The following is a 15415-nucleotide window of genomic DNA, read 5'->3' as shown; positions in this document are numbered from 1 at the left end:
GACACCTTCAAAATAACTTCCTTCTGAAGCCACACAGCGCTGGAGACGTTTCTTCCACTCCTCATAGCAGTGCTCGAACTCCGATACTGGAATAGCCTTCAGCTGGTAGGTTACAGCCGCTTGAATGTTTTCGACTGTCCCAAAATTAGTTCCCTTGAGGTGATTTTTTTCAACTTCGGGAAGAGAAAAAAAGTCACAAGGACTCAAGTCAGGCGAATAAGGAGCATGGAGTGTCACACTTCAACCTCTCCAAGGCCCCAAAAAAAGCAAGGATGCCGAAGTCGAAGATCAAATTCATGCTGATTTGTTTTTTTTTTCGATATCCACGGAATCGTCCACAAAGAGTTTCTACCTCAAGGTCAAACTGTCAATCAACACTTTTACCGAGAGGTACTTCGAAAAACTTCGAAAAAGGGTCATTCGTGTGTGGCCAAACATCAAGAACAAGTGGGTGTGTTGCATCACGGGTAATGCTACTTGTCACACAGCAATTTCAATAAACCAGAGTTTTTGGCCAGTAAAAACATTCCTTTGGCTCCCTCAGCCTTCTATTCGCCTGACTTGAGTCCTTGTGACTTTTTTCTTTTCCCGAAGTTGAAAAAATCACCACAAGGGAACTCATTTTGGGATAGCCGAAAACAATCAAACGGCTATAACCGACCAGCTGAAGGCTATTCCAGTATCGGAGTTCGAGCACTGCTATGAGGAGTGGAAGAAACGTCTCCAGCGCTGTGCGGCTTCAGAAGGAAGTTATTTTGAAGGTGGCAATATAGAATTGTAATTCTTTTTGAATAAAAAAATTTAAAAAAATCAGTCTCATTACTTAATTTACAGACCTCGTATTATCTGTTTATTTTATAAAAGTATATTTTATGTATTCTTATATGTACATGGAAAGTAAACATATGAATTATACCAAATTTAAGACGTGTAAAAAGAAGTGGTGACACATCTAAATTTATATACATATAAATACAAATTTATCAAAATAGCCCAATTCAAACATGGTAGTTTGATAACATAAAACGGAGGCCGAGTTCTCCGCGGTGCTGTTGATATTCTAGTCTCGCCAAGACATTGACATGTTGTGTCCAGAGCCAAACGAACGGCTAGATTGCACCATACCACAATACACAACTATATTAGAAGTTAGATCTAGTTGCTTCATATGTTAGTGCTTAGTCACCTTTAGTCAGGCTTTTTTCTACATGTCCAGTCATTCTAACTGTTACTTTGTCACTAACATACAAATTACAATTTTAGTTATACAAAAAATTAGGCCGGAAATATAAAATAATTCTATGTTAAAAAATTTTTAAATCGATTAGAAATACATACTATCAATAATTTATACACTTCACATCTCCAGCAATTACCCACTTAATATCTACAATCCGTAAAAAAAAAATAATTATTATAAAAATTGTATTGTTTTTCTTTATATAAATTATTAGTTTCAAAAAATAAGAATTTTAGAAACTTTTAATTTTTTTAGAAAGTATTTGAGAAAATAGTTTCTATTTTGGTTTTAAGCTATTAAGAATGTACTTACGTATTTTATGGATATATATATTTGTTTTAAAAAGAATGTTAAGGACACCATTTCACCATTGTAAACATTTTCTTTATTACAAATATGAACAACTTGTTGTTTTTTTTTTCAATTTTGCCTGCTAAAAATAATTTAATGACAGTCCAACACTGCTGCGGACTAATTTTTAAATATTTTATATAATTTATTTCTGGAACTCTCATCAATGCTTTGAAACATTTTTTTTTTTTTGGTGCAGCAGATCTTAGAACTGTAATAGTTTAAATTAATCCTTACAAGGGCGAAAAACCATTCGCACTAACTTATGCATCTTGACGGATCATTTGCAGACCGTATAAACACTGGCTTCTTGAACAAAATTGGTAACTGTGTACGATTGACTGGAAGAAGAAGTATTTTCTACCAATATATAGGCGATTATGGCTGAGGTATTCAACAGTGAATACTCGTGCCTTCATACTTTACTCAGAAGTCCTGCCAACAAGGACTGGAGATGAATGCCTCATCAACATCAAATCTTGTAGTCGATTTAGCGTAATGTAATAACCAATTAAATCTACAACCATCCATCTTTTTTTGAAGCTCAAATGTTTCGAGATCTAGACTTACATGTTGCTCTATTGTTTAGTATTACATCCATTTCCATCATAATTTCTTAACCTAATACAAGTCATTAAAATATAGGCTAAAACGCAGTGTGGGCTTTGGTAAAAACTTCTAATCATCTTATCATCAGTGAAAGTTACATAATACACTGATATTTGCCTCACCTTTCAATTGTTAATGGATATTACAGCCTAGCAACAATAGAATAAGATTTCATAATTATCTTATCGATTGTAAAAAAAAAAAATCGATTTACAATTTGTCATGATGATTGATTTTACGAGTACGCTGCTGATTTTGATCATATTTAACTGATGGTTGTTAAAAAGCAAAATCTGATTTGGAACTCTCCCTATGGTTTTTGTTTTTTTGCAATTCTCAAAGTTAAATATTTTTCGTTTAAACTTTTGAAATTTTACAAAATATGGGTTTCAATAGTTCTCTGGATAAAGTTGGTAGAGCCAACACTGATAGAAATTCTCTAAAAAGGCTTTCCTTGTAGAATGTTTTAAGTAAAGTGATAAATGGTTAAACTGCTAGCATTTAATGTGGATATAAGTTTTAAGGAAACGAGGAAGAAATCATCCTTTAAAAAGAAGAAATCGTTAGGTGACTTCACGACCTATTTTTATTTAATTTTTTTTTTTTTCAAATTTGCAATATTTTAGGCACTCGTTTTGTTCTTATTGATAGTCTATACAAACTATTCAAGGGAAAGGAAAGGCTAACGACGTCCTCTCCTTAAAATAAATGTCTTTAGCAATCTTTTAAAGACGCGTCAATAACTAAGGTTATTGGTGCTTGTAGCTTCTTTTTATAGCTCATTGCCGTTCTCCGGAAAATGTTCGCTCGTTGCAGAAAACACTGAGCTGTAAGAAGCTCCTATGAAGAGAAAAATGTATAGGCCAGCAGTTAGATTCAAACCCGGAATCTATAAGGTGGAATGCAGGATAACCACTTAATCCCTTCCAATTCCTTCCCTGCCATTAGTAATTCTTCAAACTAATGACACCGAGCGCTACTCATTCTTGATAAGCCTAGAAAAGCAAGACCTTTTCAGACAAAACAATTGCATATACATATTTGTGCTGAAAGAAATTTACAAATTTGTATTTATTTTTGCAGAAATCCTGGCAAAATAAGGCAACGTTTGCCATTCTCGGTTGTTCTTCTTAAAGTACACTTCAGTGAACCTCAGGCATTTATGGAGAAAAAATTAGTGCAGCCAACGGAGCATTGGAATAAGAACAAGGAACTGACGGTTATTTATGTGCTATTAATGGATCTTTGTTGCTCGTTAAGATGGCAGTATCATCAGGGTAGATGAGAAGAGTAGTCTCAAGATAAGTAGGTATGTCCGAAGAGTAGATTGTGTACCGAAACTCCAGCATCGCTTGACTGAATGGAGAAAGTATAGTTCCTATATTCACTCGAAAATATCTATCATCAATTAAGTTTTCGAAATAAGGAAATAGGTGGTTGAAGGATGCCCTTGAGCTTCCAGAGAAGTCCAGTAAGCCATCCAAAAAGTTAAAATAAAAAACGTTTGTTACAAAAAAAACAAAAAAACATTTAAGTACAAAATAAAATCGCTTAAATAATAAATATAGATCTAATTTTTAAAAATTCAAACCACTTAAATTAAATATAAATTTTAATTATTTTCACGGAGGTAATAGTTCATCTAATGGATACTTGTGGTAAATTCTGTTTGAAAATTGCTTAAATAGATCGCCTATAGTCTTCTCCAGAACAGGTTTCATTTCGTCTGCCACATCCTTCCAGTTGTCGTTCAAGAATTCGTTCATTGCTTCGCCTGTAAGAAAATTATTTGGTAATCCTTTCAACACTAATATATTCTTATTCTCCATTGGAGAACGGTTCTATTATTTAGTTGTTTTTGTAAAATAGTTGCAATAATAGGAAATCATAATATTAACTAGTGAAGGCAAAAGCACTTCTCTGTAAACTCCTACTGAACAAAGTCTTAATGGCGGTACGCAGAAATGGTATGTGGGCGTGTAATTGAGCGAGGTCTACCCCTGTCTCCCTACGGTTCTATTGGGTTCCCCCATCACTAAAAGCCAACTGCTGATGAGTTTGCGGCAACTTATTAACTGGATAGACCGAATCCTATCAATAATAACCTACCAGTTAAATCTTGGTACAAAAGGATTCCGGAACCGGCAAACTATCATTGCTACAAGGATAAGCGAAAACCTCACTGTTTCTCGAGACAAAGCCACCAACGCTTAGTATTATGAAGTCTCTCGAGACTTTAATGAAGAAGGAATTGCAGATGTCCTTGAAGGTTTGGACGTAATTAAAACTCTTCTGGTAGGACAGTTGTATAAGGGTTGATTGTCAAAAACTGCATGAAAAAGCGTAATGTGGAAAAATATTACATTATTTAGGTTTGCCAATTTAAAACCTGATTGTAATTAATTATGATTAAGACTTATTTTTGTTATAAATCCAAGTGGAAAAGTGATTTAGGCATTTTGAATACATACCTAATGTCGTTTCATGAATATACTTGTCAGATCCCATGTCAAACACAGATTACACCCGAAAATTTGATGTCAATCACCTTTACATACTTAAAAAAATCATTTTTGGTTGACATAAAGATCGAATTTACAGCTATTTAAATATTAATACTACAAATTACATTCTAATGGAGCGATACAATTGTACAACCTACTTCTGGAGCCAAAATAACGTAAAATATTCTAAACGAAACTAGCATTTTTTCTTAAGCTGCCAATTACCGGTCCCTTCACCCTACATCTATTCATTAATTCGTGTTTCAATAACAAATAAGCATTTGATTGCATAACATTAAATGCTATAAATTTTGTTAAGGATGAATGTGCTTTGAATAATTGGTATGATTGAACCTTCTTTATTTTATATCTTTTTACTCTTTTTGCTTTTATTTACAGGTGGATTGCGAAAAAATTATCTCAACTTGTACAATTTTGGAATGTAAGTAAAACAAAAAAAAAAATCGCTTTGTAAAAAATATTCTTGAACTTACCAAGTTGTTGGTCTCCATTAAATAAGTTATCTAAACGTACAGAAGCGTGCCCAATGCTGAAATCTACCAAGAAATCCTTTACGTTAAAATATGTTTTTCCACGTTTTGAAAATCTTTCTCCTTGCATAATTGCTGTTGCTTCAATATCAGCTAAAAAAAAAGAAGAAGAATTCAAGTTCATGTTACTGTTGATATTGATTAAGATTTTATTTGAATTTATTGATACTTACAATAATTGCCAGTACTGATTCCTTGGCCAGCAATAGGTAACATCAAAATCCGTCCACTGATTGTATAATCTCCAGATGTTTCCAGTCTTGGTAATGATAGTTTTATTTTTACCTTATCATTTTCCAAATCTAACCTAGCAAGGGTAAGGTTATATAAACATATTTTGTAAACAAGCCCATTCTAAAGATTTGCAATATTTTTTTTAAAAGCTCACAGTCATTTGCAAGAGACCAGTTTCAATAACTAGATGGTAATCATACAATATAAACTGAGAAATTTATCACATAAAAATTTGAAAAGTTGTTGCTCAACAATTTTTTTTAAAACAAAGGGAAATTATAAAAGACAATAAATTTAATCTGGCCAGTTTTCGAACAATAACTTTACAAAATAATTATATATTTACTTCACTGATTCCAATTTGAAGTTAGTAGGTCCGAATATCTTTATATTGGTGTACTTGCTTTGTACACTAACTGAACCTTTGCCTTGATTCATTACAATTTCTGGTAATACCAGTGGTTCACATCCAGGTATGTTCAATTCTGGTATTCCTGTAAAAATAAAGTTCTGTATAATGTACATACATTTCCTAACGTCTTAAAGTAAGTTTTTTTGGACTTATATATATTTTTTGGCTAATTTTAATAAAATAAAATTAATAACCTAAAAATATATTATAGAAGTTTTTATTTGGGCATTTTTGTTGTTGTTTTGTTAACTTCATTGCTACAAGTATTCATTATATGGACACTACCCACAATGTCCATGATATTAAATTTATATGATCACCAAGACTGCTCACTTACAAGAGCAAGTCAAAGATCTACATTATCATACCCTTACAACGAACCCGTCAGTAATCAGTGTCACTATCGTCAATATCTTGCTCCATAATTTTGAATTTTTTTTTCTAAAATGCTGACAAATGAATGCAAAGTAAAACAACATTAATCCACTTGTTTTAATAATAGTTTAGGTCTGTTAAATAAGTTGTGGGAAGTAGACAGCGTTGCAACGAAGCGTGCACTGCTTCCGCCATGGTTTATTAGCATTCATGAGGCGAAAATAGGAAAGACTATTTGGAAAAATATTTCGCATTTATCAATTCAAGAAAATTCTCTTCCGTTAATCATAAATTTAGTTTTATTTAAATACGCGTCCTTTTTCTTATATAAAACCGAATTATTAAACAACCATTTTATTTCCTCATAATGTGATATACTATTTTATTGCATTAATTATTTATTTTATTAAAAACAAGATATTTATTAGTTAATAATTTATAAAAAATATAGTACTAATGTACTTGAAAGATCATTCTTATATTTATTTACTATTGCTAACTTTCACGGAATCCTGCCAGCAAATTTATTTCATTTGGGAAACAGGGCGCTTTGAGATCTGCCAAGTATGCGGGAGTTACTTATTACAAATTTCTACTTTCTCTTAGTTTTATTGAGAGGAAATATTGCGATCTTGTGAAGCCCAGGGTAATATGTATCAAATTAAAGCAATATAACTGACTCTTTCAACTGTTTCTAAGGGATTGAAAAAAAGGCTGCTGTATGATCATATCTTCATCTAAAATTTATTTCAAAATAAACTTTTTTAATGTTTACTTTTTTACAGGTGATCCATTTAAAACGCACCAATCGCTAATAACTTTTTATCAAAACGGAATTCCGAAAAAATCCACGAAGTAAACTATATGTTTTTTCGGTCTAGTTTTCAAATTTTTAACCTCCGATGCTGTACCTTCATTTTTGGCGGAGTTACGGCCAAAAACCCAATTGAGGTTTCATAAGGACCACTGGTTTTGACAATGATTGTGAAAACTACATATAAAATTGTGAAAAATGACGTCAACCCCGTTTTGAGGGTTTAAGATCAAGGGTACAATTTTATCTATTCGTGAACGGTTTTCGATATTAATTTTCCACCAGAAATACACGTTTTGGGAGGTCCTCTGACTGCAAAAAATGTTATTTGGTGACGCAGAGAACAAAAATAATAATAATTGAAGATTTTAAAATACGAAGTGTAAGTGTAATGGTTGTGGGTGAATCAGGATAAATTAGTTTTATCATCAAATAAAAGCAATCATCACATCATTTTAATGTACCACGTATGCAGGACTTCTTGACCTACGATTACGGTAAGAATATCTTGCCAGGGTATTGGTCTAGTGGTCAAGAGCGTGGCTTTATAAGTGAAAGATCCCCAGTTCGAATCCCGCGTATGCAGTCATTCTTATTACTTAAAAAAATCATCACACTTTTTTTAATAAAGTGTAGTCATACGCGAGATTCGAACTGGGGATCTCCTGATTCACCCACAACCATTACATGACACTACATTTTTTTAAAATGTTCAATTATTATTATTTTTGTTCTTTGCGTCACAAATAACATTTTTTGCAGTCAGAGGACCTCCCAAAACGTGTATTTGTGGTGGAAAATTAATATTGATAACCGTTCACGAATAGATAAAATTGTAACTTCTTAAATATCTCGACAAATATTAGGGATGTCAAAACGGGGTCAACGTCATTTTTCACAATATTTTATGTAGTTTTCATAATCATTGTCAAAACCAGTGGTCCTTATGAAACCCAGATCAGGTTTTTGGCCGTAACTTCGCCAAAAATGAAGATTCAGCATCGAGGGTGGAAAATTTGTTAACTAGACAAAAAAAAACCATATGTTTACATCGTGGGTTTTTCCGGAATTCCTCTTCCCTAAAAAGTTATTAGCGTTTTAAATGGATCACCCTGTATACAGGGTGTTCATTTTAAGACGGCTCAAATGCATTTCATGCATAAACGGTTAATCTGAGCAAAAAATGGTAGAGGAAAAATTTGTTGCTCGTCACTTCTAATTTCAGAATATGTGACTTGATTTTAGATTCCTGCCCGCATACGCGGCTGACGCGCGACCAAAAGTGAGGGTTTGCAGTTGACCCCCATTTTCATATGCACAGTTTTAAAGAGTATAAAAAGTTATGAAAGAAACCGGAAACCGCAATTCGATATCTTCAAAATTAAAGGTGCTAGGCCATTTCAAAATCTGGTATTTATTAGTCATATTTCCATTTTTTAACTTGTTATCAAAGAGAAAGAAGAGCACGCGATAGGTCATTTTTATGTATTTTTTCATCCCCTTTCTACTAAAAATATTGCCAAGGCTGTAAATCTAGTATTTTTCTTAATATCGGGAAATAAGTCGTTTTCCGAGTGATTTTTCTGAGAAAAATCAAATGTTAAAAGCTTTAGATGTTCTTGAGCATACACGAAATGGCTAAAAATTAATTTTACATCTGTTACAAACAAGAAGGTTTAATAATTTCTTGGTAATTTTGGGAGAGTTGCGTTTAATTACCAAAAAAATTGAAAACCTCCTGCCACATATTTAAGTGATCAATTTCTTTCATGTAAAGGATCAAACTTATTCCTTAATTTATCAAATATTGCACTTTACTCAACTTGTGAAGCATGTACTCCAAAGGTGGCTCCTCAGGCTCGCAAGCCAGGTTAGTCAGGAGGTTATCAACTGCTCTCTGTATCTGAGGAGGCACCTTTGAAAGCACAGTACATGCTTCAGAAGTTGAGTAAAGAGCATTGATATTGATATGAGGCAGGAGGTTTATAATTTTTTTGGTAATTAAACGCAACTCTTCCTAAATTACCAAATAATTATTAAACCTTCTTGTTTGTAACAGATGTAAAATTAATTTTTAGCCATTTTTTTGTATCCTTGAGAACATCTAAAGCTCTTAACATTTGATTTTTCTTAGAAAAATCACTCGGAAAACGACTTATTTCCCGATATTTAGAAAAATACTAGCTTTACTGCCTTTGCAATATTTTCAGTAGAAAGGAGATGAAAAAATACATAAAAATGACCTATCGCGTGCTCTTCTTTCTCTTTGATAACAAGTTAAAAAATTGAAATATGATTAATAAATACCAGATTTTGAAATGGCCTAGCACCTTTAATTTTGAAGATATCGAATTGCGGTTTCCGGTTTCTTTCATAACTTTTTATACATCTTAAAACTGTGTACATGAAAAGGGGGCCCAACTGCGAACCCTCACTTTTGGTCGCGCGTCAGCCGCATATGCGGGCAGGAATCTAAAATCAAGTCACATATTCTGAAACTAGAGGTGACGGGCAACAAATTTTTTCTCTACCATTTTTCGCTCAGATCAACCGTTTAAGCATGAAATGCATTTGAGCCGTCTTAAAATGAACACCCTGTATATTTTTTTTTATCGAGCTATTGAAATATAAAATAATTATAATTATTTATTCTTATTTCGTGAAACATTTAGATTTCTGTTGTGTTTTCAAAATTTGTCCTTGATACTGGTGCCAACTGAGTTGATCTTTTTCAAATTAAAGTAAATTAATGTCTATTATTCTTTTTTTGTTTTTAGTTAGAATTTGTGCAGCCTCTAATGAATTTGTAAATTCTTTAAACAAAGCACATATAGCAGACGTAAATCAAGTGTATCGTTACATCAGCATTTAGCCCTGAAGTTTTTGCTAAGGTTGATACAATTTTATGTTATTTCTAAAAGAAGGTTAAGAGGTGAATGTTATTTTTATTCGCGAATTTTACGTTTATTTGCCCACTTTTTATAGTACGCGGTAGAGGTTTTTTAATGAATGATATTAATGTTTAAAGTTTAACACATTGATTTTAAAATACTGCGTTTTCACTCTTAAAACTTTTTTAAAAAAATGCAATTTTGCGTTATTTATAAAACTCGCTTATTTTCTTCCTTCTAGTTTTTCGTGATGCTTCTGGCTTAAAAAATTCCTTTTCATGAAGTTCTGCCCTGGTCCCAAATCGCTCACATTTACTCACCAAAGCAACGATTCTTTCTCTTTTTTTTCAACTCGTTCAATAAAATACCAGTGTGCACATTATGTCACTTTCTGTAATTTATTACTTTCTTCGACAATAAGTCACCTTCTTCGAGAATTTTTTTTTTTTATAGAACTCGAGAGAACAAAGATTCTTAGGGCAAGTTCTTTGATAGGAAAATTGGTATTACAGAAAGTAGACGGAGAATAATGGTACCATGTTTTCGAAATTTTCTTATGTACTTTCCTGTATCCTTAACAAAAACTTCTAGTTTTTAAAAAATTGAGTTCAAGGGTCGATTAAACGATAAAATTTAGAAAAATCAGCTAGAAGCTAACATTTCTTTCACATTGTTATTATTATTAAGGATTCAATTGGCGAGGAATCGGTCCAAAAACAGAAAACAAAAATAACTCCGTATTTTTCCCAACGTTTCGATAAATTTATTGCCTTCTTCGTTATATTGGCGAAAAGTTATAGAAACTGAGTTATAGAAAACTGTTTTCTACAACTCAACCAACCCGCATAGCCACGCCCTGAAGAAGGCAATAAATTTGTCGAAAATTTGTTGGCAAAAAGACGGGAATTGTTTTTTTGCTGATTTTGGACCGATTCCTCGGCAATTGAATCCTTAATACAAATATTTTACGATCACGAAAAGCTGATACAAAAAACAAAATTATTATTATTATTTCTTTTTAGCCCAATTTCTATCAGTAAAAGTATTACAACCTTATATCTTTTATTAAAATTCATTTCTAATTTTCTTCCTGGACCTAAATTGATAAAAGCACTTTTGGGTTAAGGGCTTCTATTTAAAGTATCATTTGAGTGTAATTTACAGTTCTAACTTTTTGATTAAGTGTGTGGCTAGAATTCTGAGTTAGAAATAATATTCCTACATCTGAATACTAACATAATACGAGGGTCGTTTGAAAAGTCCGTGCAAAGTCAGAGAGATAGCACTCCTGGCGCGTATCGAGGTTATGTTTAGTTAGTAGCATCTCTTGGAAGAACACACACCAAGTTTCAGCCAGATCGGTCTATTTCTTTGTGTTTAGCATTCGTTTGATCGAGGAAGTCGAGTGATTTTCAAATCGTGTGAAGTGTTGCAAGGACGGTTTGCAGCTGTTCCAGAAGAATCCGCAGGACTTTAAGCGTCGTTTCGTCACTGTGGATGAAACATGGATACATCACTACACTCCTGAGACCAAAGAACAATCTAAACAATGGGTTACCAAGGGGGAATCTGCGCCAAAAAAGGCGAAGACAGTTCCTTCGGCCGGAAAGATTATGGCGACTGTCTTTTGGGATTCGCAAGGAATAATCCGACTATCTGGAAAAGGGTAAAACTATTACAGGTGCATATTATTCATCTTTATTGGACCGTTTGAAAACCGAGCTGCAAGAAAAACGCCCACGATTGGCCCACCAAAAAAGTCCTTTTCCATCACGACAACGCACCAGCTCACACCTCAGCAGTTGCGGTCGCAAAATTAATGGAAATAGGGTTCCAACTCGTTTCACATCACCCCTATTTTCCAGACTTGGCTCCCTCGGACTACTATTTGTTCCCCAATATGAAGAAATGGCTGGCGGGAAAAAGATTTTATTCAAACGAGGAGGTGATTACAGAAACGAATGGCTATTTTTCAGACTTGGACAAATCCTATTATTCGGAAGGGATCAACAAACTAGAGCAGCGTTGGACGAAGTGTATAAGCCTAAAAGGAGACTATGTTGAAAAATAAAAAAGGTTTACCCCAAAAAATTAAGTAGTTTTCATTTTTGCACGGACTTTTCAAACGACCCTCGTAATTTTTTTGTTTTTTTCAAAAATCACTCCTACAATTTTTAAGCAAACCTCTTACATACATCATTTACCTACAGATCTATAAGTTTTATTTTAATCTTTTTTTCTGAAAACTAGTTTTGGGGATGTTATGGGAATGGATTGGAACAGATATATTTCTAAACTGTCATTTGTAGCGTATGATTCAGTTTTTTCTATCTGTTTAACGTTAATGAGGAATAAATGAGTTCATAAAATTTCTAGTTAAAAAAGTATGTAATTGTAAACCTTCAGAATTGTAAAAACAAACGTACGTATGAGTGATCACTATTTTTTTTAAATCCTTAACTTACATGATAATAAAGTTTCTATCTCACCTTTACTTAAATATGGCCGAATTTGTTCTACAGATTCTTTTACACATTCGTCTAGCTCTGGATCACTTTGTTTACATATCTTGATGAAACTCGCTTAAAATAATAAAAAAAAAAATATTTAAATAAACTCCTAAGATTGCATTTTCATTTAAGAAATTCATTCTAGACTTCACTGAACTTAGATATAATTAAATTAAAAATTACTTACGTATTTTCTGTGGTATACCATTTACCACCCCAGATCCTAATAGCAACAGTATTATCACCCTGGACATGTTCGCAGATTGACGAAGAAACAAATAATGGTAAAAAAATTTTATTTAAGGAAGAAATATATTTCACCATTTTATTTAATAAATATTACTTAGATTTGCTATGTAATCACTTTATTTGTTTGGCTATTTGTGTTGATATTACATTTCTATTGTGCAATATGTTTTGTAACTAATAAGACATAACATTGTTTTCTTTCATGTAGTGCCCAAAGAGTTTTGTATTATCTTGAAAAATGATACAAAGAAAGTCGCTCCACATCTGCTTCTTACAACAAAAAATTTCAATTTATAGAACAATATAAGAATGGTGAAAACTGTACTGAAATGACCAGACGTCGTTTTCGTGGAGCCTTCATAATCTTACCGAAATCCGTAACTCTGGAAATTTATTCAAGTGTAAGAATTATATTTATGTACTTTACACATCTGGCTAAATGTTAAATTGTTCATTAAAATCGTGTTTTAAAAAAGGGGGAAAAAAATCTTTAGCAATTGATTCCTTGAAACTTCGAATTTTAGATGACAATAATAAATTACTTTATTTTTACTTTAATATAAGTAAAATCTGGTGTGAATACCTGATCTATTTTCCATTTCCGTCGTTAATTTAATTAAGTTTTCTTGAAGCTTAAAGTTTGAACTACAAGTTTAATGAAATCAGTTTGTATATAAAAAGTTTGAAAAAAAAAATCATTGGTACTTTTTGACGAAAAAAAAAATGCTGATTGCAAAATTTATTTATTGATGAAGCACTAACCAGCAATATCTTCAAATTGAGAATTTTATTAAATATTCACTTCCCCTTAATATTACACAGGTAAGAAGATACGAGGGTCATTCAATAAGTAACGAGACAAATTATTATTGCTCAAAAACGGTTTATTGAATCAGTACAAATCTTTGGTTACTTTTCAACATAGTCCCCAGCAACACTTATACACTTGTCCCATCTTTCTGCTAATTTGTAAATGCCCTTGGCATAAAATTCTTTGGGTTGATCTCGAAGCCACTTTTGCACCTGATTTTTTACCTCTTCATTAGATCGAAAATGTATCCCTCGTAGACCATCTTTAAGAGGTCCAAACAGATGGAAGTCTGATGGGGCGTGGTCGGGGCTGTAGGGAGGATGTGGAAGGATCTCCCATCCCAGTTTCTGAAGTTTTTCTTTCGTCAGCTGTGCCGTATGTGGACGGGCGTTGTCATGAAGCAAAATCACGCCTTCAGTCAAGAGCCCACGGCGTTTCGTTCGAATTGCAGCTCTTATCTTGTTTTCCAGCATGTCACTGTAGTACTGGCTGTTGATTGTTCTTTGGCCTTCAAGAAAATCACAATAAATTGGCCCCTGAAAATCCCAGAATACTGTAAGCATGACTTTACCGGCAGATGGCTGGGTCCTGAATTTTTTCCGAATGGGAGAAGTCGTATGCTTCCACTCAAGGCTCTGTCGTATTGACTCTGGCTCATAGTGGTGGATCCATGTTTCATCACACGTTACAATTCTTTTGAAAAAACCTTCTCCTTCAGTCGAATATCGATTTTTCAACTGTTGACTGATTTGAAGCCGGATTTCTTTGTGAGCGTCCGTGAGTTGTCTGGGCACCCATCTCGCACAGGTTTTCTTGTACTGCAGCTTGTTGAGAATAATGTTATTGGACAGCTCGCGTTTACTTTTTCACTTATCAGTTCAACGGTGATACGCCTATTGTCCCGAATTAACGCGTCAATCCGAGATTCGAGAGAGGAAGTCCCAACTTCGATCGGTCGTCCAGTGCGTTGCTCGTCAGAAACTTTTGTACGGCCACTTTGAAACTGTTCTACCCATTTGTAAACGTTCGAACGATTCAAACAATTGTCTCCGTACACTTTTAACATTCTTTTGTGGATTTTACTACCTTTCTCACCTTCCGCGACTAAAAATCTGATCACGGCACGTTGTTCTTCCACGGTGCAATTCTCGAGCGGACTCGCCATCGTTAACTGAGTAAATTTGAGGTTATGTTTACAAAATATAATTGAACAGCTGATCAGATGTCATCGCAAGGTTGCCAACTTTATGTCCTGAAAGTTTCATACGGATCAATTTAGCTGATTTTGAGCAGTAGTAATTTGCCTCGTTACTCATTGAATGACCCTCGCAGTATACGAGGTCTGTAAATTAAGTAATGAGACTGATTTTCTTATTCAAAAAGAATTACAATTCTATGTTGTCACCTTCAAAATAACTTCCTTCTGAAGCCACACAGCGCTTAAGACGTTTCTTCCACTCCTCATAACAGTGCTCGAACTCCGATACTGGAATAGCCTTCAACTGGTCGGTTTCAGCCGTTTGAATGTTTTCGATTGTCCCAAAATGAGTTCCCTTGAGGTGATTTTCTCAACTTCGCGAAGAGAAAAAAGTCACAAGGTCACTCAAGTGAGGCGAATAAGGAGGCTGAGGAGCCACAGGAATGTTTTTACTGGCCAAAAACTCTGTTTATTGAAATTGCTGTGTGACAAGAAGCATTATCGTGATGCAACACCCACCTGTTCTTGATGTTTAGTCTCGCACGAATGACCCTTTTTCGAAGTTTTTCAAGAACCTCTCGGTCAACACTTTTACCCTCTTTACAAAAAGAAACATTCAAATGGCTGTAACCGACCAGCTGAAGGCTATTCCAGTATCGGAGTTCG

At 33.7% G+C, this 15415-nt stretch overlaps 1 protein-coding gene and 1 long non-coding RNA gene across 20 annotated transcripts in view; one reads left to right on the top strand and one right to left on the bottom strand.

Annotated features, from left to right (window-relative positions):
* Positions 1-15415, top strand: part of LOC141454683 (uncharacterized) — a 77271-nt gene that overhangs the window by 48850 nt on the left and 13006 nt on the right. For 16 of the 19 annotated variants that reach the window (XR_012458882.1, XR_012458877.1, XR_012458885.1 and 13 more), the window contains 3 exons: positions 3284-3509; positions 5104-5146; positions 12949-13141. This is a non-coding gene — a long non-coding RNA (uncharacterized lncRNA). The remainder of the gene's footprint in view (positions 1-3283; positions 3510-5103; positions 5147-12948; positions 13142-15415) is intronic. The other 3 variants (XR_012458870.1, XR_012458878.1, XR_012458874.1) reach the window with 3 other exon arrangements.
* Positions 3689-12822, bottom strand: LOC141454681 (protein takeout-like). The gene is made up of 6 exons (XM_074129196.1): positions 12679-12822; positions 12471-12563; positions 5836-5983; positions 5429-5562; positions 5199-5348; positions 3689-3974 (listed from the first exon to the last, which is right to left on the bottom strand). Exons 1-6 carry the CDS (start codon positions 12743-12745, stop codon positions 3823-3825), a joined length of 744 nt encoding a protein of 247 aa, XP_073985297.1. The 5' UTR covers positions 12746-12822; the 3' UTR covers positions 3689-3822.

This window comes from Rhodnius prolixus, unplaced genomic scaffold, assembly GCF_049639745.1.
Source record: "Rhodnius prolixus isolate KJV_2025 unplaced genomic scaffold, Rpr scaffold_9, whole genome shotgun sequence".
NCBI lineage: Eukaryota > Metazoa > Arthropoda > Insecta > Hemiptera > Reduviidae > Rhodnius > Rhodnius prolixus.
This window is presented reverse-complemented; position numbering and strand designations above follow the sequence as displayed.